This window comes from Anabas testudineus, chromosome 15 (genome assembly GCF_900324465.2).
Source record: "Anabas testudineus chromosome 15, fAnaTes1.2, whole genome shotgun sequence".
NCBI classification, from domain to species: Eukaryota; Metazoa; Chordata; class Actinopteri; order Anabantiformes; family Anabantidae; genus Anabas; species Anabas testudineus.
This window is the reverse complement of record NC_046624.1, coordinates 17,417,549-17,440,347: the sequence shown is the minus strand read 5'-3', so window position 1 is coordinate 17,440,347 and position 22,799 is coordinate 17,417,549. Positions and strand designations below refer to the sequence as shown.

Below are 22,799 nucleotides of genomic sequence, written 5' to 3'. Positions count from 1 at the left end.
TAGATGTGATAAGGCCTACGCAGAAACACTGCACAGCTGTTGCACAGAGGACAGAGAGAGAGGGGGAAAAAAAAAAACAGATAACCTGGATAATAGCAAGTGCTAGAGGCTTGATTCATTTCCAAATGTTAACAAGGCCGTTTCACAGCTCCAGCACACTGCACAGTATGTTAATACCACTAATAAGCCTATCTCTGCAAGTCATCTCGGATGGCAAAGATCTGAGCGCGAGGCAGTGTTTTACAATAAAGCTGCTGGTCACATTTTAAATGAAGCATAACTATTTATGATTTCACAAAGCTGACATAATTGCTTAAAGGGTAACTGAGGAGAGCATTTGGTCTTGTACTTTTTTTTTTTTTGTAGTATGAAAGAGCAGATTTCACTGTTTGCACGTCAAAAAAATGCTACTGTTCAGACCATCTGAGAGAGATGGGAGGATCTCGTGCTCGCCTGTTAAGCAATTTTTGCAGCTTTTATTCAAGCTGTCAAGACAAACAATCAGGAGATAATGCAGCCTTGGTTTGTAAATTATGAACGTGTCAAGAGATGCACTAAAGGCAACGACAGACGCCACTTATCTCCGGCAGCCTCTGCAGTGTGACTGTATCATCAGAAGGGAAATATAACATTTTGATGTTTACATAAGAGAAGTATTAGTATCAGTCAGAAATGTAATTCCTTTCACCCATCCCTCTTGCAGGGGATTGACTCCCCAAAAAACATACAATGATTTTTTTAAAGCTAACAAAACAAAAAAAAAAAAAGCAGCAGAAAAGCATCCTCGCTCATCTTCTGTCCATTTCCAACATCACTTCTTGTATATTTTTTGGTGAAATCCTCTTAGAATGCAAAGTAAATAGATTACGATACAGTGAGGGATTAGGGCTCGCGCGGCGCTGTCAGATTAGTCGGTGAGCGCAGCGCGTCGACAGCTCTGACACGGCCATGGCTGCTGTTCAGGAAAGGGGCTCTGCGCGATGCTTTAAAGTCTCTGGTTGGCTCCTATTCATAAATAAAACTGTGGCCCGTAATCTCGGCCAACACACATATCTACACAGCACACACTCATGCACACACACACACACTGAAGAAGCCTGGAACGTTGAATATCAGTAGTGATGGAAGTATAATAGAAGTCTTTATTTTTTCAGGATGATTAATGGCAAGGTTTAAAACATTTTCTGTCACGCTTTTAAAAAGGAAGTATAACTGTTTTCTTTTAAGGTTCATTTAATTTAGATTTTATTAAGGCAGAAAATAACCTGAATTCACATCCATGGAGCTGCCGCACAGCATTTTTGACTTGGCTCATGCATTATTTAGACATTCATACAGTTTAAGATTCTTCCATAGGTTCGATTACAGGTAAGTATTCAATGTATTCAAACATAGACAAAATGTGCCTGATATTGTTAAAGTGTGTTTTCAAACCATTCCTAAATGCACCACGTGAATCATCCCAGGGTCATCTTCTTCCTGAGACACAACAGAAAGAAGAAATGTTGTATATAAATATAAAGACATCTTCCAAATGGAGTTACTCTTATGTGACCTAGATTTGTACATCATAAATGATTTTACCTTTAAATACACTCAGAGGGTCGATATTCATCTAAATCCACACAATGCTGCACAGCGCTCTATACTTTTTTTAGCTTTTTAAACACTACAAGCTTCTCTCTTATAGAATCTGGGTCTTACAGAATCGACGGGGCCAAATTCTTAATAGCCACTGCTGACAGCGGTAGGTACTTGATTGATTATAACATTTATGACAAATCTTGAATCAAGGACAAATAATCAAACTGGAGGCTGAAATTAAATAATTAAAGTAAAGTAGCTGGTGCCGTGTGAATTTCAGCACCAGAGTCGTGGAGAGCAGAGGAGGTAGAGAGCACCCCGAAACCAAACATGACATTATTTTGTTAAACTGAAGTTTTGAGCTAAAAAGGTAAAGAAAGTCTATGTCAAGTAAACCTTAAGTCACTCATCTACCAAAATCTTAATATATTTAAACATTTTCATAGCAAAAAGAGATGTATGCGATTAATTTAGATTAATTAATCAGAGAGAAAGTTGTTTTAATTTTAATTATTTTTTGACTTGACAGTCTCATCAATATAACAAAGAAGCAATATACACTGAGAGAACAGTGGCACTTGTACCTACAGATGCCCAAACAGATGTTGTTCAGTAGCTAAATATGGTGAAAGATTTTCCTTTTTGTTAATGTCTAGATATTTAGTCATATTAACCTATTCATGCACCTGCACAATCTACATTTGATGTTCTAGAAGATTAAGGCTTCAAAATGTCCTTGTGTCAGCCTATAACATAATTATAAGCAGTTACATATTTATGTAATAGTTAAAAATGTTAATTAAGAGGACTACCACACTATATAAACACAGTTCTGTTTGTTTTCCTATGCACTACACTATTGGTTATGAGCTTATAATTTTCTGGTCAACTGATTCATAGAAACATTACAGTCGTGTGAATTCTGTAAAACATAAATTAAAATAAAAATCAATTTTACGTCAATCAACTTACATCCACAGTGTCTCTGCCACCTTCGTTGGTTGCTGCAGAACAAAATGAAACGACAGAAGATGTTGGAAGATGGTCGTGTAAAAGCAGCCGTGACACTTTAAACAAGTACAACAACCCGACATTAGACATGCATAATCACACACGACAGCCCTACAGCACATAAACACAGACACGCACACACGTTGCTGAATGCCTGAACAGGTTACATGCTCGCTCAGTAGGTCAGACACATCGCCTTTTCTGGGTTTTAACAAATGTAAACTGTTGTCACTCATGGCGATCTCTCTCGCTTTGAGCCCTGTGTTAATAAGGTTATGATTGACATTAAAACCCCAGCGTGCTTTATACAGATATTTAAAACGCAGATACAAATTCCCTCCAATAGCCTACAGTCCGGATTATCAAATGACAGAGCGATTTGGTACTGAGACAATTGCTAATCACCCGAAAAATGGAATTATTAAAATGGAGAGAGCGCGAAGGAGAAGAGGAGGAAGTGAAGAAGAAGTGATGATTTTTTTTAATGGGTGTTTGTCCTAAATGACCAGTTAGTCATTACTGAGAGATCAGAGCACTCAGGCTACGTTTAGAGGCTGAATTTTGCAGGAGAGTTGTTGCAGGGCATAAAATGTGGCCCTGAAACTGACATGATGAACATTATGAGCTGTGATTTAACATAAGAGGTTGACTCTGCATCAGACTGATGGACAGACAACGCAGACTTTCAGATAGAGACATACAGATACTTCAATATGACAAACACACCTGTTTGTGTCAGTTTCCTGAACACATTTGGGTTCACGGTCACATGTACGCTCTCTGCTTGTAATCTCCTCCGACTGACTCGTCCATCACCGCTGGGGGGAAAAAAAAAACTCAGTTACATTTTTTATAGATTAAATGTTAAAATGCACCAATGAAACACGACACAGACTAGAATATGTGGTTTGCAGAGGAGTAGCTGCACATGAATATGAGCTTGTTCACTCGTGTATGATCATCAAGTTATTTTTCATCAACGTCTATGAGAAATGTACATGGTGACTGTACTTTCAGTGGATGTAATAGTATTTAGATGTGAAATCTCCCTGATTTACAGACAAATAGTCAATGAATCTAATGTCTCCACTGAAGCAGTAAAACAGCATCTCTAAAGGGGCTAAGGCAGCTTGTAGCAGAGTATGTCATGGAGATGCGCAGACTGTCTCAACAGTGGAATACTGGTCTCCAGAAACATCCTCAGCCGAATTCAGATCAAGGTGATTCAGTTAAAACATGAAGAGGTGAATTATTAATTAGCTGTTCAAGTAATTATGTTTAGAAATGAAGCTGGTTTAGGTTGTTGCATCATGAGCAGGACACTGTGTGAGAGCACAGGGGTGGATCACTTTGTTGTTGTGAAAAGTCTTGTAAGTAGGGACTTAATAATACTTTATATCAGACCAAATCTTAGTTTTTGGGGGTGTTTGGCAAAAGAGAGTAATAGAATACATTTTTAAAGTCAATTCTCCAACACTGCATATACAAAAGTGCATATATGTACACTGTGTATATGTGCATTTCATTGTTTAGTGATGCTGTCAGTTCAGTTTTAGACTGTTTGAGATTGGCAGATCTTATTGACTGATCTGGTATGATTCCTTTTTGGACATAAAATAACAAATAAATACAAAACAACATTTATATTGCGAAATGTAAACACTAGCTTCATGTTAAAATTTGTTTTTTGCCAAGAAAAAAAATAAAAATAGCTTCAATTCTTCTTACTCTGCTAACAGAAGAGAACGTGATGAGCGAGAGAGGTCAACTGCCATCAAAGGAACGTTGGGATGGTTCCCAAATTCCTGTCCCTTCTCCACACACAGAGTCGGATTTGGGGGGAATGCAGGAATCTGCGAGGAGCCCCCAAACTGCCATTGTGCTCGCCTCCCTCTCTTTCTCTGCTCTTTTCTCAGCGAGCCAAACGGGAGAACGCCCGCGCTATAATGCCTCCCCTACTCCATCTCGGATAAGCTGTCATTGGCTTCACATGAGAAACAATGAAACTTCATCGGAGACCAGATTACAAAAAAGGGGGGGTTTCAATATAAAAATTGTTGTAAAGAAACGGGGGAAACGTGCAATAAAAAGACAGAAGCTTTTGTCTGTTTCTCTCTGTGGCCATTATCTTTGGGGAGGTTTGTGGATCTGCTGTCTTAGCCTCTGTCAGCGGTGCAAGGGAAGACCTGGGGAAGCCCGACCGGGGTTTTGGCTGCCAAATTGCCCTAACCCTCTTTACCACTCTTTTTTCCCTCCTCTCATTCCTTTTACTGTTTTAAAAAGAGCTTAGAACGGAGCATTTCTCTCAGTCTCTTCCACCCTCTCTCTCTCTCTCTCTCTGGACCCAGCTTGTTTAAATTGGCCGATAGGAAGGGATTTGGGATGGATGGAGGGGGCTTAGAGAAACACAGGGTGGAAGTGTGGAGGGTGGAGGGTGCAGAGAGTCATCAGTGTTACAGTCAAACAGCCATGAAAAGTCAATGAGGATGAAAAGAACAAGAGCGCCTTTTTTATCTAACGCACACAAATCCCATATAAATACTCCAATATGTTAGTTGGTGTTTCACAGGGAATGCCCCTCCATCACTTACCCCTCTCCCCCAGAATAATAGAGACGTGAATGGCTATATTTGTGTGTGTTTGTGTGTGAGAGATAGGCAGGGACAATAAGAGGGATATTTTCAGTGTGTCTTTAGTCACACTGTTTCAACACGTCATTCATGTAGACAAGTGTCTTAAACAATCACCCTGTACCAGTGAGTTGGGTCTGTACTCCAGAGACTGAACCGTGGTGAAAATGGACTCTGGTGATGTTTTAAATGTGGCTCTGGGTTCAGAGTTGGGAATCGTTGGAAGCATAAGACCCGGAACTGATGTGGTTTTGACATTTGAAATGTCACAGGGAGTGAAGGTTTAAGGCTGCAGATGGGTCATTTGGCCACTGATGCTCTCATACAATTCATACATAGACAAGGGTGAATCACTGTGGGAGGTGAGGCCTTGTTTTAGCAGTGGCATGTTTTAATCTGCTGATTCAATCTACTGTGTATGAAACTGAACAGAACCGTCACCTGAATCTGCAGCCCCCATCTCCTTTACTGAGTTTTATATCATTGTCCAGCTGCAATTTAATCGTTTTAGTTTCATCTCATCGCTCACGGTCACTCTCTCATTGTTGTTTCATGCTAATGTGAGCAGCTATTACACTACATCCAACAGCAGGCAGATAAGAGAGAGATTTAAAAGTTCTTTACTGTACATTACACATGAATTTCAATTTTTGTAACTGCTGGATTTGTAAATAAGCAACTCACCTGGGTGAAAATTATACAAATGCACATTCTGGACTCATCATAAACAATTCCAGGTGTGGGATCTGCACCAGGCAGGGTCATTCAGTTAACCAACTTCTAAAATAACATGTGAATACATCTCTGAACACTTGTTAAATAGCATTAAAACCTATGACTAACACCCAATTTAGTTTAAGTTTAGTTCATATACTGCCGTAGCCGGTCGAACCGACACAGCACATGTACACCTAAGTTACCGTGTTGTGGAAGCGCCGAAGTATGAAGGTGATGTTGCACTTGTGTTCCTCTCCGTCTGTCTTTCTCTGGAACCACACACACCGTTTGTGCCTCTCAGAAGATCTTCTAATACAAAAACAAAAACCAAAGTTAGTACAGTCTGAATATTTCATCTGATTTCTGCTTATAGTTTGTGTCTCAGCCTTAAAATGTAGGTTTCAGCTAATTAGCTTAAATATATAAAGTTTCAGAATTGATACAAGATGTGTGAGCGGAGCAATCAACAGAGCTGAGAGGGGGACAGAAACAAACAGCGCTTTCCTTCAACACACCGGCGCTAACAGGCTTTCAACGACCAAGAAGACAGAGAGAGAGTGGAGGTGGAGACGTGGATCTTCAGATAAAGCTCTTGTCTCTTTGCCCATTGAAAGGCCCTGCAGTCACATCAGCCTTTGTGAGGGGGAGACAGAACAATCGGGAAACCAACTTGGCTTCTTCTCTTGGCAAAACGCTACTCGAAAGAAAAAGAGATAGAGAGGGAGAGAAAGAGGCCTTCCCTCGCACTTGTTTGCTACTCTGCCTCTCACAATGCCGTATCTATGCGAATCAACACCCTTGTCAGCCAGACAGCTGTAAGCGATTTCCAATGCCGTTATAAAAGGGACCATTTCTAAGCTGAAATGTGTGTTCTCTATTGTGTTCATGGATACATGTCTGTACAAGCATAGGAGGAATCTCTGTTCATCAGGGTCTACAATGGATGCACATAAATACGAGAACGTGGTGTATAGAAATATTCTGTGTCTACTGAAGCTAAAGACTAGAACTCATGCTGGTATATCGCACAAGAAATCCACCTTTAAGAGCCACTCAATTAGATTTTGAGTCTTTTTTTTTTTCCAAACAATAGCATAAGTTGTGCTCTTCTTTCCAATATTTCTTCCTTCAAATGTAAAACATATCATTTCTGCAATTTTGTTGAAGTGAAACAGTCTTGGGTGGAGATGGCTTAGATCAACTGTATTTTATTGCTGCTCCTCAAGGGAAGCACATCTGTTTGGTTTTCTCTCTTAATTGCAGTTAATTTCAGGTGTAAAGATTCAGACGACACAGATAAAATCCAGAAGTTAGTTGAAGCCTGATGTTACCATGTCTCATGTCACAGTAAGCAGCTGGAAAAAGGGAGAAACATCTAGCCTGGCTCTGTCAAAGGTAACAAGAGTTTTTAATTTGTGGTTGCTGCTTCACATACTTTCTTTTGGCTGTGTTGAGTGCCTGAAACAGGCTGCTTTCAAATTTCTTTTGAACAGAAAATTTTTTGTTCATGCAGGCTTAAGAACGACACGTCACACCCAACTGCTCACCTACAGTACACATATTTACACAATCACATATGTCTCCGAGGGCTAAATGATCTGTACTGTGTGACTATGGCTGAGAACAAACAAACTTTCATACTGCTGCATGTGTTCAAACAGAAAATTTGCCAGTATGGGCCAAAGGTTACTGTTACTGCACCGCGGGAACTCGTGTGAAAAGCATGTGACTAAATAAATGCACTGTGCGAGGGCATAAAAAACATACATGTAGATGCTATTTGCATTTTAACAGCTAAATAATGTGCAAAACATGGAATAATAACCAAATTATGATTGAATTATCTACTGAGAAAATCCTGAATCACCACTGTAAAGCTTGTTTGATTCATTGGCTTCTAGGTGCGCTAACCATGTGCTTTAAACCATTTTCACACACTTAAGTTGCTTCTCCGTGTCTCAAAAATGTTAAATATGTTTGCACAAGTTGATATGTTTGTAGGCATGTACATTTTGGGAACTGGAGCAGTGTATGACAAACACGCCACAGGCTCTGTGTCTGTGTTTATGAAGCTGTAAAGTGAGTCCTCTGCGTGAAGTGAGTGCACTCATTAATTATAACCTGGCTTTTCAGCTCTGTTAATATTGTGCTTGTCCGAACATTAAAACACAGCTGAGGCATCAGTTTTACCATCATCAGTGATTCAGTGTCAATATCCTTGTTAGCAAACCTTCTCTGTGTGTGTGTGTTTAAAAAAAAAAAGTACTAAATATGCTCTAAAATGCACTTAAATACAAAAGTAGAAGTATTTCGCTAAGAAAACCATTAAGCTATATTGAATCTGATGTTGATAAAAAATAATTAAACAAGTCTAGTTCAGATTTGTTTGACTACATTTCAAACTTGAAAATTATGGTACAGAAAATTTATATTCATTAACAAAATTTTACTGTACAGGTACAAAAAGTGACTATAACTAAACCCACTTTATGGTTTTAATGTGGTCGTGAACAGGGGACAGCAGCCACTCAGCCCCATAGATACACAGTGATACACTGTGTGTTGTGACACTTGTTGATCAGGAACAGCATTAAAGTTTTCAATGCCAACTCCTGTTCAGCATCACACTGGAACCACCAGTTGGATTTAATGTTGTGGATCTATAAAAAGTAACTAGCAACAAAGATGGTTGAATAAAGGCAGTGGAGTAAAGAGTGTTTTTATTTTTTTATTTTTTTATTTTTTTATTGAATTCAAATTAAATTCAATTGTGGTGAAGTAAAAGTATAAGGCCCTCAAAATTGTAATTAGGTATATTACTTGAGTACAGTTAATGTACCTTTTTATATTTTATGGTGTGATTAAAACAATGTGATAACAGTTCAAACTATCTGTGCTCCTTTCTTTATTGTAATCTATTGTGTTTATCCACCTCCAAATTTACAGATTTAGTAAACAATGGTTTTAAGTACAGGTAAGTTGATTTTATTTTTTATCCAACCCAGAATCACACATTTCCTCACAGGGTTTTATGACTTCCTGTATCCTTACATCTTTATCCTAACACATCCAATCAATCAATATTAATGCATCTTTTCCTTAGTTTTTCCTTGACATTCCTCCCTTCCCATTGTTGTTCTCTCTTCCCTTCTATCCTACCTTCTACCCCTTTCTTGTCCTCCTTCCTCTCTTCATTTCACTCCTCTTTTATCCCTCCCTCCCCCCCATCTTCTGTCCCCTCCCCCCTTTCTCTGCAGTGCTGTTGTCCAAGGATAGGACATGCTGCAGGTGATGGAGGTAAATCATCGAGGACATAATTAAGAGGCTTATGAGGAGAAGTGTGCGTGTTACGAATCACATTAGGAGAAGGAAAAAAAAAAAAAAAAGAGAAACAAACCACATGCAAACAGACCTCACAGTTATACAAATGCTCATTTTCATTCACAGTCAAACATGCAGACACTCAGCCTTAGGGGTTTGACCTTATACAGTGGAGTTAAATACCTCTCTCGCCTCATTTGATTGTCTGAGTAAGTACACAACACACACACACACCCTTCTGGTGTGTTTTAGGCACCAATGAAGGACTCATCACACATGTTCATCTAGTTCTCTCCCAAATTTGAATGTTTTCTGCCCACCCGTTGGCCCTCTGTGAGGAATAGTGTGTGTGTGTGTGTGTGTGTGTGTATAATCAAGAACTCGGCTTGATCCCCTCTGGTATGTGCTTTCGGGAGTGTTTGTCAAAGGGCAGCAGCGCAGCAAAGTAACGACAAAAACTGGGCCTTTTGCTGGTTTTCTTGCCTTTGCTGGTTCTTCCAAAAAGGTAATGCATTTTTATGAGTTTGATATTAAACAGCTGTTTATATAACAACACGTTAAATTTGGTTTTGGGAGATCATCCAAAAAAAAAAAAAGGAATTTTACTGCAATACATGTACAGATTTTGTGCTGGTTGTGATTTGTAAGGTAAACAACACATGCTGTTTAATTTTATAAACATAAAAATCACATTTGTTTAATTATCTCACTTTTTATCATTACAATAGTTAATAGTCATAAAAAAGGCAACAGGTGAATTTTATAAGAATATTCCTCCGTCAAACATGATCTGATTTAATTCTCCTTGGTGCTATTAAATGAGGGTGAGAACCTGTGAGATACCTGGTGTTAGATGTCAGAAAATGTGTTGGAGTGGGTGAGTTACTGAGGTTATCAAGATTCACCTTGTGTTTCAGGCACGAGGAGACATAACGAGTCACATTTGGTGTCTTTTTTGCTTAGACATGATTATTTTCTTACCATTGCCTGCGATGGACTGAGCCTCGATTTCATTAGCTTTCCTCTTGGCCACATCCGCTAGCACCAGCTCGCCCTTATCGCTGGCAACATAATGGAGGTCCTTTGAAGGTAATGCAAGAAAGAAAGAAACAGGAACGTTAATCTAAAATGAATCTAGGCTCCGATGACAATAGGTGGGTTTTTATTTTTTTTTTTGGAGGGGTGTGGGTGGTGTTTTTGGCGGGAGAAGGAAGAAACAGATGAAATGAGAGGAAAAAATGAGGCGTTTGAAGCCCAACATCAGAAAGAGCACCGGTTGGATGAAATGTCGGTTCCTCAAAAAAACTTTGAAATCAGACTGCTCGCACCTCTCCCCACACACACACCGCTTCGTCTCTTCGGTTTTGAACTACGGAGGATGTTATCTGTCACATTTCAAAAGTGGGAGAGGAGGCGAGAGACTGTTCACCTTTCAGAAACGCTGGTATTCTCTCTTTTCGGAGAAACATATCCAGCCGAGCATATTACTATATCAGCCTGTGACAATATTTGAAACAGCGTGTATCCTCTGTATCTCTCTGTTTGAGTCTCGCTCGGCCATAAGGAGAGATAATACTGCTAAATGATGGCTGAGGGTGGCTGATTTAAAGCGCAAGGCTGCCATGCTACTCCTTAATCACCACACTGCATCAGGCAGCTGTTCCTGTTTCAAGGTCCCCTTGGCTACAAGCTAACTGTCTTAATCAGATTCAATTCTTAATTCTTCTGCACTAGAAATACAGTACATACAACATACTAATTCTAACCTAACAATTACCTACAAAACAGCTGTAGGAATATACACTTTGGGACAGCAGCACTGTGTGATTTCTGCTTATTATTAACTTGTTATATTAAGTGTAACAATTATTAGGGGCTTTGTGATATGCTATAATACAGTTATTCTGAATTCAAATGGACCTGGGACATAGTTTTAACTTATTAATGCATTCATATCTTATTAATATATTTATGTTAAAGCAGGTTTATTACCAACAATTAATGTATGGAAAAACAAAAGTACATTTTTGTGTTTAGTTACTGAAATTCAAAATCAAAAGACTGACAGTAAAATGTATTTGACAAAAGCTTAGGACAGCATCACTGTACAAAATGAGATGGCAGCATGATCATGTAGCCAGCTTTGAAGTAAATGGAAAGGCACTTCCATTCATTTTGCCCACTCTGGATGAACTGGTCAGCTCCCAGTGTGAATGTATCACTCTTACTGGGAACCAGGATCGTGCCAACCAGTCCAAATGCATGCAAATAAATAAAAGACAGAAAATTAAATCTATATGTTATAAAACACGGGTTAAATTCAACCTGTTAAACTGTTTGAACTGAGAGTGAATCAAACCCTCATCCTGGCACCCAACAAGGGGCTACTCAGGGTCGCAGGGTTTCCTCGGGCGAGTGCAGGCCCCAAGGGCCCATCAAAGGGTACAGCATGTTAAGGAAAGTCTTCCGCCTCAGCGACATCACAAGACATCAGTGCCGTGACTCAGGGCTCGCCATGGATAACCCTCAGCTTGCTAAAGCCAGCCTCCAGCTGAGCCTGCACCCGGCCCTAATACCCCCATATTGAAACCCAGCTTTTGTAATCCCAGAGGGAAAAAAAAAAAAAAGAAGGGGGATGCTGGTTTCCAAAAGAGGTGGGGAGCAGTGAGAGATTGAGGCAGGGAGAGAGGGGGAGTAAAAGAGAAGGAGAGAGGTGCTGAAATTGAAGCGTATGAATGGGAACAGATTGGGTAATTATAGTGTGGTGGCTGCCCTCTGTGGCGAGGAGTTAGGAGGAAATGTGAAAATGGCCGACAACAAAATGGCCTCAAAAGAACCTAAATCGGCTCCCAGGACTGAGGTGGCAAATTCAGCTGCTATGAACGAGGACATGGCCCCTCAATTAGATATGAGTGAGGTTTCCTAATTGATAACAAACAGAGCAGCAGAAGATTAAGCAGGCGAGAAGAAGAGGAGGACGTATAGTGTAATGATAGTGAGGTGTGTATGTGTGACAGAGAAAAAGAAAGAGCAGAAAGAGCAGAGAGAGAGAGAGAGAGAGAGAGAGAGAGAAAGAAAAAGGTGAACAAGACATAAAAGACACAAAAAAGACTAAATTGACAACAAAGGTTTTTATGTGAGTGAGTGAGATAGAGAAAGAGCAGCAGGGAAAGAGGGAGCTTGTATGACAGACAGAACAGAACAATATGAACATTTGAAGCTGGGGTGCTTTATTCCAGCTTAGCTCCTCATAATACTGTCTGAATCTGGAGAGAGACCCGGAGAAAGAATAAACCAATGAACAAATGTGAAATGAGAGAGAGGGAGAGAGACAAACTGAGAACGAGAGAGAGAGAGAGAGAGAGAGGGGGAGAGAGAGAAGTATCAGCCCGACTAAGAAGGGATAACAATAATACTGCATATAAAACCATCAGATATTACACCTCTTATTCCCCGACGCTCAAACGCGACACTAATCTTATTTATATAAGAGCTTTAGGGGTTGCAGCACGCCAGCTAACCACACTGATAAAAAGGGGCGTTTTAGTGGGCCATTTTTAGGGAATAGAAGGGAGGGAAGGGGAGGTGGTGGACACCAAGACCGATATTGACTGATGTTTTGGTCACCTCCAAATAAATGAGGGATCAGATTAGCACACAGCAGCGCATTAATAGACAGGCTCATGTCTGTGTGTTTCACATACCTGAACAAGCAGACATTTAAAGGCATTTAAAGTCCACACAGAAACTTGTTACCAAAAGGGAAGAACCTGCATCTGCATTAATGAACGTTTGGAACTAAATCCTCCTTAATAAAACTTTTTGACTGCAGACGTCATTAATTTGTGACGTTCACAGCATACCTGTAGCTAATTTTACTTAAAATGAGTAGCATTTTAGCACTATATCAAAATTACTATAATGAAACAACTCCCACAGACTTAAAATTAACAGTTAAATAAAACTAAACTTGTTAATGATGGCTCTAAACTCACAATTTATAAATAACCTCATCTCAATATGTAGGAATAGTGACTGAGGTAGTGACTTTGGATGTTGTTTCTTCTACAGTAAACTTAACCTGAATGATAAAATATCTGCACCAAAAGACCCTAACAAAAGAAGCTTTTGCTCTTTGATTGTGGGGGACTAACATCTAATCCTGATGATTACTTTGAAATTGATTCATTGGTGTGATATCACACTATCTGTATTTAATCAGTCACTGCAGGAACAGGAAAACACACAAATAACAAATAGTTCTTTCAAAGTACATGAGAAATTGCAGTTTGTTTTTAGGTGCTAAACATTTTAAACATTTGCTAGCAAACATTCTGTAAAATCAAATATTGACAATAAGACCGGACATAAATCCACATAGGCACAGGGATCTAAATATGAAAATATATATTCATACTATACTAATTAACACAGGCGTAATCCCTGGACATGGGCACATTTGCTGAATATGCAAACACATCCATCCACACACTTGTTTTCTGACACACCTGTTATCCCAGGGCCTTGTGTTTGACTTCTATCAGATAGGTGTTAAGGACTTAACGTTTTAATAACGCTAATTACTCATCTGAGCGACAACAATGAGCTTATTGCCAAAGACGTGCGATACCTCCTCCTCCTGCACCGTCAAGACCCGACGTCAGATATGGGAGGAAGATAGGGGGTGAACCCAACAGTCGCAGCTCGCCTTAGTGCCAGCATATCTAACAAGAAACAGTACAAGCCCTCACTGGGGAACAAAAGAGCCAGCATCAGATTCGGCTATCACACAATTTGATTTAATTAACAAGCTACATCAAGAGCTAAACACCCAAGAAGGAGAAGAAGAAGAAGAAAAGAGGGGGTGTAAAAAAAAAATCTTGTCATCAGCTTGACTTGGCTGACGAATGACCTAATTGGTTACATTATCAACTCATTATCAAAGGCTAATTAGAGAGCTACAGAAGAACGCCAATTATGAAAAAAAAATGCAACCCCTACTACCACCTATACATACACCCCCAACCTCCACCACTGCCAAAACACCTCCCTACTACTGATTCCTCCTCCCCCTCAATTTAGCCCAACACTGAAGTGTTTCATTTTAACAAAAGGTTTCTTTTTTGGGCCAAAAAGGCTTGGAGGGCCTCTATTGTTAGCTGGGAAACAATGGGGCTAGAGGAGGTGGGGGTCTGGGGATGGAGGGGGGTATATCATGCTGGGCGTTTCTAGAAGAGGTGAGGGTGTGCATGTTATCTGTGTGTGTTTGAGTGTGTGCACTTATTCAAATCGATGGTGCGTTATTGAGTTCTGTGGGCAAGTTTGGAAGTTAGAAAGAGTTTGGTGAAGGTGGGGGTTTGCCCTCATTAACCCCCTCCGCCTCGACTCAATCAGCTGATCAGCAGGTTAAAGCAACAGCACAACCTAATTAGAGTGAGGGACAGAGCAAGGGGTGAAATGTTAACGTCTTCTTCCCCCCCTTTCTCCTCTCTCTTTCATTCTTTTCGCATGACGAGCTGCTGCTCTCTTGGTCGCTGAGGCAAAAAAGTGCCTGAAGACGCTCGTTGAGATTGAGCATCAACTTTCTTAATGAACTAGGCTGAGAAGTATTTGAAAGAGAGCTGCAACAATTAGTCGAGTAATCTGTTATTTCAGTGACAGAATCAGATGTAACTGTATCTTTAGTCATTTTGTAAAGCAGAAATGTCAAAGTATTTGCTATTTTTCACTATTTACTGTCATTTATAAAACAAAACCAAACTTATGATATGATATTTTAATGATTTTTGAAGCTTAAAACCACTGTGATATTATTGATTTAAAATAGGACACCAGGTGTAGCATCAGGACCTCAAGAGTAGAAATTGACAAATTATTTCACTTTGTACAGACAAAATTGTTGGTACCCTTCAATTAAAGTAAGAAAAACCAACAAAAGTCACTGAAACAACGTGAAACTGATAAGTAATAATAACTTAACTTAATATTTTGTTGCACAACGTTTTGACACAATCACTGAAATCAAGTGATTTCTGTAACTCTCAATGAAACTTCTGCATCTGTCGACAGGTATTTTCTTCCTCTCCTCCTGAGCAGACTGCTCCAACTGTCTCATGTTTGTTTCAGCTCTTTCCACAGCTGTTCAATGTGATTTAGATCAGGACTCATAGAAGGCCACTTCAGAACAGTCCAATGATTTGCTCTTATCCATGTTTTGGGTCATTATCCTGTTGGAGGACCATGACCTGTGACTGAGACCAAGCATTCTGACACTGGGCAGCACGTTTTGCTCCAGGATGTCTTGATAGTATTGAGATTTATCCTTTAAAGTCAGTTCATATGAACCCAGCACTCAGAATTACTGACCAAAACTATTTTAGCACTGAAGCCTCTGACATGAGAGCAAGACCTGGTTTCTTTCCTTTCTCACCTTCTCTTGCATATAGCTTTCCATCTACACCACAACCCCCTCCCTTCTTGTCTGCCCTCTTATTCCTTTGCTTCTTTTCAAGGTCCACAGGCTCGACTCCACCTTTTCAATTCGGCTTCCCAGCAGCACTGCTTAGTGGGGAGGGAATTGGAACCAGTACTATCAGTGATTGAGGAAGCAAGAGGAGTGTGCGTGCTTGTGTATGGGGGTCTGTAAGGTGTTGGTGAAGCATGGAGCAATGAGGGGCCCCATGAAAAAGGAGGTCAAACACATAGAAGAGCATTTCAGCGTGGAGTGGAAGAAAGAGCGAGTTAGAGGAAAGATGAGAGGAGAGGAAAAGGCCGAACCAAGGCCTAAGGAAGATTTGAAAGGACGGAGAGACCATACTGAGATCACACCTGCTCTCTGACATGCACACAAACACACTCACAATTGTGTGGGTTACAAGTCATTTGAGATTAAAAGTAATAAGGGTGTGAACAATTAAAATAGGCTGTATAGTATCGGGGAAGCTGCCATACTTATAATGCAGGACTTCATATCTAACCCTCTGGAGTGTATTCAACACATGAACACGTTTAATTTTTTGTTTGTACTTGTATTCATGTTGGTAGAAGACTCCGTATACTCACCACAATTGAACCACAATAACTTCCTCCTCATGGGTGCTTAAGACCTTTTGGATTCCACACCCTTCTCACCTGATTTCTGGCTCTAAATTCAAGGCCAGCATGTGGAAACCTCTACAAAGATCAACAGAGATGTGACCAAGGCATTGAATAAAGAGCTTGTCAGGACTGATTTGAAAAACAGATCCACAAAGTGCATAAGCACATTAAGCAACCCAGCAATTATGTGGAGATAATGTCATAACAAAACTTACTTTCCACTCACCATAAATAAATCGCTGGCTTCCAAATCTACTGCGAGGAGGAAGGCCTTCTCAAAGCGTTGGTGCCTGCAGAGAAGTGGAGTTAAAGAAAAAAAACACACGCCCGTACCAAAAAACAGCAAAGCAATTAGCAAAATATTTAAACTTTAAATGAAAATGTATATATAGATAGACCACTGCTACACAATTCATCCTTCAGTGTGTATGCATTCACACATCACATCCTCATACACGTCTGCATACAAAACTGTCAATAATTGAGCTGAGAGAAGAGAGCCCTCTTCCTATTATCCAGAATTAAAGCTGGGAGAGAGAGAGCTGCATCTCCCAGTACAACACACCTCAACTTTCTCTGTCTAGAGCCAACATGAAACAAACAAACAAGCAGAGAGAGGAGGTGCAGGGGGGCTTCTTTCATTTGATGTTGATGGAGAGAAAAAGAATGCAGGTAGGTGATAAGAGAGGAGAGGAGGAGGGATGCCAAACAACGCTCCAGCTCTGCTACAGAGGAAGAGAACGAAAGAAAGAGAGGGAGAGAGAGAGGGAACAGGAGGTAATTGCAGAATGGAGAGCAGTAAGCAGCAGTGTGTGGGAACAACAGGGTCTATTTCAGTCAAACAGGCATTTCAAAAGGCTCTCATGGCAGAAGGGAGAATGAAACAACAGTCTAAACAGGTGCATGTGTGGTGCTTTGCCTTATGAATGACTCAAAGCTGCACTGGTGAGTGTGTGCGCGAAGAAATTCAAAAGCTATTTCCTTTTCTGAATTTTTAAAATAGCAATAGTGAGCGGAAAATGAGCAGTGTTAAATTGCGTCTTCAAAGGATGTCCCTTCGTATCCTAAGAAAATGTAGACTTGTGAGTTCAACTACTTTCAGTCACTGTTCAGATTGGCTAATAATTGTGACAGATGACAAAGGCAAGTCTTTTTTGTTGATTTTCTGTAATTATTGATGTGCAATTATTTATGTTCTCATTTCTGGTAGCTGACGTTGACCCTTGATAACAAATGTCTCATTCAGTTACATCAAATTAAGATCACAGCAAAATGCAGGGTGGGTCGAGTTACCTGAGGAGGTGGTGAAAAAAGCGACGGGCATATTTCCTGATTGGCTCCCTGTATTCCAGTATCACCGTATCAGAGAGAGGGACAGGTGAAGCATAAAACACACCCAGAGCTGCTTGTAGTTGAGCTACAGGCAGAAACACACACACACAAATACAGTAACATAACATATAGTTAGTTAGTTAGTTAGTTAGCCTAGGAAGGAAAATGTATGAGCCACTTTACTGGCTGAGAGCGGCTATTTCCACTTACAAAGCAGTTTTAAATTAAGACTTATTTATTCTACTTATTTGACTTAGACACCCACCCTCTCTCTCTGCATTCAGCTCCAGCTTTAGCAGATGGTTGGTGACTGCGCTCAGGCCTCTAAAGCATTCGTCTCCCATGGTGCTCCAGTCCATGGCCTCCAGGATACCCAGTGCCTCTCTGACCTGGTCACAACGCAGCCGCTGCTGGAGCATCTCCCCTTGACCCATCTGGCCCCCAGTCAGAGCCCCTGTCACATCGAGGTTAAAGCGTTTGTCAATTATTGCATGAAATAATAAGATATATATATATATATATATATATATATATATATATATATATATATATATATATATATATATATATATATATATATATATATTTCATTGTATATATATATATATATATTTCATTGTTCTTATATATATATATATATATATAAGAACAATGAAAGGACGAGGTTTTGCATCCTTCCTGGTAGCAGAACTTCTTCTGTGTGTAAAATAGTAAAGATATGCTCAGTTGTGACTTTACAGCTTACATACAGAACAATAAACAGGTTCTGAGTTGTTTAGTTGTTTTGTTGTTTTTGTTGAGTGTGTCGACACTGAAACTGAACACCAATTTTGTTTCTCTTTTGTCAAAGTTAAATCTACAGAGATTTAAGTCTGAATATATACAGTCCTGTAATCTTTATAGAAGTATACAACTTATCCTTTCAGAAGCTAGTGACATGTTGGACACAAGACTCTTGACTATTTAATTGTAGAAGGTGTTTGTGTGTGTGTGCCTCTGTGTACGTGTGGGGGGCGTACGAGCAATTAAAATGACAAGCTGGCAATTAGCAACCCCCCAAATCCCTTAAAGGGAGGGTTAATGTGGCTAGTGTGACCATAGTGTGGTTTGTGTGTGTCTATGTGTATCTGTGTGATTCTGTGTGTGTGTGTTGGGTGTTCATGTCTCCTATAAGCTAACTCTAAGCAGAGACAATGGATCATTGTGGTGGCAGTAACAAGACCACTCCCTCAAACACCTAAATACACTAACTTATTTAACCAGCGCAGTTCAGCGTCAACGTGTTAGAGACAAAACACAAAAACAACAAGGAGCATGGACAGGATCAGCATCAGCATAACCAAATAACAATGAAGAATGAACAAAGTGCACAAACAACACAAAAAGAAGTTCAATTCAAGCTAAGGAGTCTTTTAAAATATAGAGGAAAGTAGCTTTGGTTAATTCAAAGAATCAATTTTAATCCTAATCTGATGTTTAATTGATTGTCAGTTAAACACTGGTTGGTTAGGTTGTTCATCTTCTTCACTGTCATATTCCCTTTGTTAGTCTGGCTCAAACACGTACAGTTGAATTTCAAATGATAAAGCAGTAAAACAATATGATACTGTAAAGCTATGGTTTGTTTGTGTAGCCTCTGGAGGGGTGGTGTTCAGCCACTGTGAGCCACTAGTTGGGATAAATATAGAGTAAAGTTTTTAATATTGTAAGTAGTCTAAAACTATTTCAGTAGAGCTGCAGAATAAAATGTAAACCTGAAATCATGCATAATATGTTTAAACTAAAATAGTTTTGTTGGCAGACGATAGTTCCACCTAATTTTAAGTTACATAATAATCCTTTGAAAACCAATAATAATTCACTTCATACCCAACCCTACAAAAAAATTTTCTTCATGTTGTGCAGCACATTCTCTAGTCTGGCCTTCCACAGCCTGTACAGGTGCAGGCCCGGCCGTGGCCAACGTGTGCCCAGATGAGATAAATTGGTGCAGGCACGGGGGCTTGGGGTGGGAGAGACCAGGGAGGGCTGCCTCATATGGCAAAAAAAAAAAAAAAAAGGAACTTGGGGCTTGTCCAAGTCTTTCTTCCTCGCAGTTTCCCAGTTCACTCCTTCTGTCATGTAGCGGGCCTTATGAAACAAGTCAATACAGAGAAGAAGTGCAAGCAAACAAACAAATGAGTTTGAGAGATTTTGTGTGTGTGTGTGTGTGTGTGTGTGTGTGTGTGTGTGTGTGTGTGTGTGTGTGTGTGTGTGTGCACACAGAGAAGCACAGAAATAGAAGAATACACATGTGTGTAGGGGGGAGAGAATTATCATGGAGAAAAGACGAGCAGTGACTTTCTTCATCAAAACCTTGGCAGACGATCAGAGGAGGGGAAGCTATTGTTGGAAGACACCCTCCCCTTTCCCTGTGCACACAGGCAAATGCAGTCAAATACACACAATCTCCTACCTTCCTCCCTCCGCCCCCACATTCCGGGTTTCAAACTTCAGCAGAGAGCTGTGTGCCACTGTCACATCTTCTTTCCAAAGTCACAATTAAAGACACTAAATGTGTGCGTATGAGATTGTGCGAATGTGTTTGTGTACATATTTGTGTTAGTGGGTGAGGTGGCTGCCGCCGAAAATGTTTGATTGGCAAACTTTATCTGGGGGCCCCGAGGGACTGCACAGCCACTGTAAACGATTTATCGGAAAAATGCATCCCAGAATGCACCTGCGGGGCTCGTGCCCCGGGGCGATTATTGAATGACCTCTGAGAGCGTGACTCCTGCTAACCTCCCCACCAGTCAACAAATTAACTTCCCTCAGCAGTGAAGAGGTATTAGAACGACCCATTCAGCAGCCATATTTACACAGCAGGGTTCAGGTACAGTGTCAAATCCAGAACAGAGGAAGAGTCTGCAGAGAGTACGGTCACCTCACACCGTAAGAACACACATGCAAATACTCAAAACACAATAAATACTGTCTGAAATTGTTTCACTGTGCTTTGATATTTGAGCTTCTGCACACATTTCAACACATAACCCAAGGATGTGTATAACCAAGTGTCATGGTATAGACCAAGATCATAATATATATTATATATAATATATAATATTTGCAGCAGTAGTGGTAAGTTTTGGTGACAAGTATTCCACCTCCTATATTTAATAGGAATACAGTGATTAGCTTTACCTACCTAGTTTGAATCTCAAGGCTGCCAGAGGCCCACCATGTATGGCCAACATCAGCATATCTGTCCCCTCCGAGCCCCCTTCCAGGCCTGTTCCCCACTGGAGTGTCTCCAGTCCTCCAGAGCAGTGCAGGTGCTGAGCTAGTCTTAGTGTGGCAGCTGAAGCTACCTCCTCAGCCATCAGTGCCATGTTTACAGGTGCCAAGCCCACATCAAAGCACATCAACTCTGCCTGCCCTCCCCCTACCATGACCACAGACCCAGCAGGGTGCCAGGCGAGGAGGGTGGGTGGCACAGGGCAAGAAGCAAGCAGAGACACCTCCCGTCGCTGGTCATACAGGACCAAGGAAGAGTCACTTAAGGCCAGGAGGAGCATAGTCTCAGCAGGGTGACGTGAGCAGGAAACAGGATGGGATGGTAGTGGGATGCGGGTGACAGACAGGCGGTGCAGCCTCCCTCTTGCACATTCATACACACAGGAGTCCGCCCAGGATCCCTCTCCGGATCCTTGGGGTTCTGGAGGTAGCTCCACCGTTAGCAGCTGGTAAGGCTGGAGCAGACTGAAGCGGCAGTCTAGAGGATTCCCTTCTGTCCGGACAGAGCTAACAACCTTTAAGAGTGGGTAAATGTAGAGAAGAAGAAAGAGCTTAATTTTTTAACTAATTCACAGTTGAACATCGTGCCTGTGAATATGATTTGATCCAACAAAGCACAATAACACACCTTCCATAGACTGTCTCTTCTATGGGCTTTAGAAAATGAGGTGTTGACTTAACTAGGACATGTTCACACTAGAGATATATGATGCAATTAATTCTAATTAAGTTACAAACATCCATTTGCTCAGCTTAAAATCTTGTTGCCAGAAGCAGTAAAACCCTGAAACATAAACTTTTCAGATTCTACATTGACTTCATAGTAGCAATACTGTATGTGGTACTTCTTAGCATCGCCAGTGGCATGGCTCTGTGGATGGCATCAGTCCAGACAGAAATATATCAACAAATATTAGATGAATTCCCATTATATTATGTACAGATATGGCCAAAGGATGAATCCTAAAGACTTTGGTTATCCCCTGATTTTTGCTGTAGCATCACCAAGAGGGATATCTCTATTTTAGAGCGAAAATACCTCAACAAACATTGTCTGGATCACCTTTTGTCCCCCTCTGGATGTATTTGCAGTCTCGTAATTTTGTTGTTTTAATAAAAGACTGGTTAAAGAGACAAAAAAGAGAACACGTATGAGAAAAACAGAGACAGAGCCATAGCAGCAGCCCCGACCCCCTGGAGAAGGAAGAAATTGAGCCTTCCGCTTTGCACATAAACACCCAGCTGTCAATCAAGACAGCTAATGATAAGAGCTCCATTTTAACTCAAGGTCAACATGTTCTCCCTGAGCATACCACGGCTTGGCACCCAGCACTCGGTGATAAACAACCTCTTCTGTTTACCTGTGTGAAGAGCCAAGAGCTCAACAGCAGACGTGGCAAATGACAAGAAACAAGCCTTCAAGTCAATATAAAGACCATGACACACGAAGAAAGCATGGAATTATTTGACCGGTTGGTGAGAGTGGGCACAATGGCACTGCTAAGCAGGCAAGCAGACATTGAGGGAGATAGGCCATGTCACGGGTGGTACTGTCGATAAAACACCCACAAGGAACCAGGAACTGTAGGTGGATGACAGGAGACAACAGCCTGAACTAAACAGCAGCCCGACAGTTCCACAGTCACTAACAGAGCTTTTTAGGAGGGATTTCACCTCACCAAAGCCTCTATCAGAGCGCTGCATTGACCGTGGCAGCTTTGGCTAAATGAGCCCATTTCTTTTCGTCGTGTAGACAGAAAGAGGGATCGGCTGCCTGCCTGCCTTCCTTTCCTTTTACAAAGCTGTCCGGCCCAGTTTTTTGGCAGGCAT

The 22,799-nt window shown here is 40.7% G+C and overlaps 1 protein-coding gene across 3 annotated transcripts in view; it reads right to left on the bottom strand.

Annotated features, from left to right (window-relative positions):
* Nucleotides 1-1,126: 1,126 nt before the first annotated feature.
* wdpcp (WD repeat containing planar cell polarity effector) overlaps nt 1,127-22,799 on the bottom strand; it is a 57,337-nt gene continuing 35,664 nt past the window's right edge. For all 3 annotated transcript variants that reach the window (XM_026356907.1, XM_026356904.1, XM_026356905.1), the window contains 9 exons: nt 20,881-21,484; nt 17,959-18,147; nt 17,655-17,778; nt 16,588-16,651; nt 10,245-10,344; nt 6,146-6,251; nt 3,322-3,413; nt 2,557-2,588; nt 1,127-1,479 (listed from right to left, as the gene is read on the bottom strand). In XM_026356907.1, coding sequence (XP_026212692.1) covers nt 1,429-1,479; nt 2,557-2,588; nt 3,322-3,413; nt 6,146-6,251; nt 10,245-10,344; nt 16,588-16,651; nt 17,655-17,778; nt 17,959-18,147; nt 20,881-21,484 — 1,362 coding nt within the window. In that variant the 3' untranslated portion in view covers nt 1,127-1,428. The remainder of the gene's footprint in view (nt 1,480-2,556; nt 2,589-3,321; nt 3,414-6,145; nt 6,252-10,244; nt 10,345-16,587; nt 16,652-17,654; nt 17,779-17,958; nt 18,148-20,880; nt 21,485-22,799) is intronic.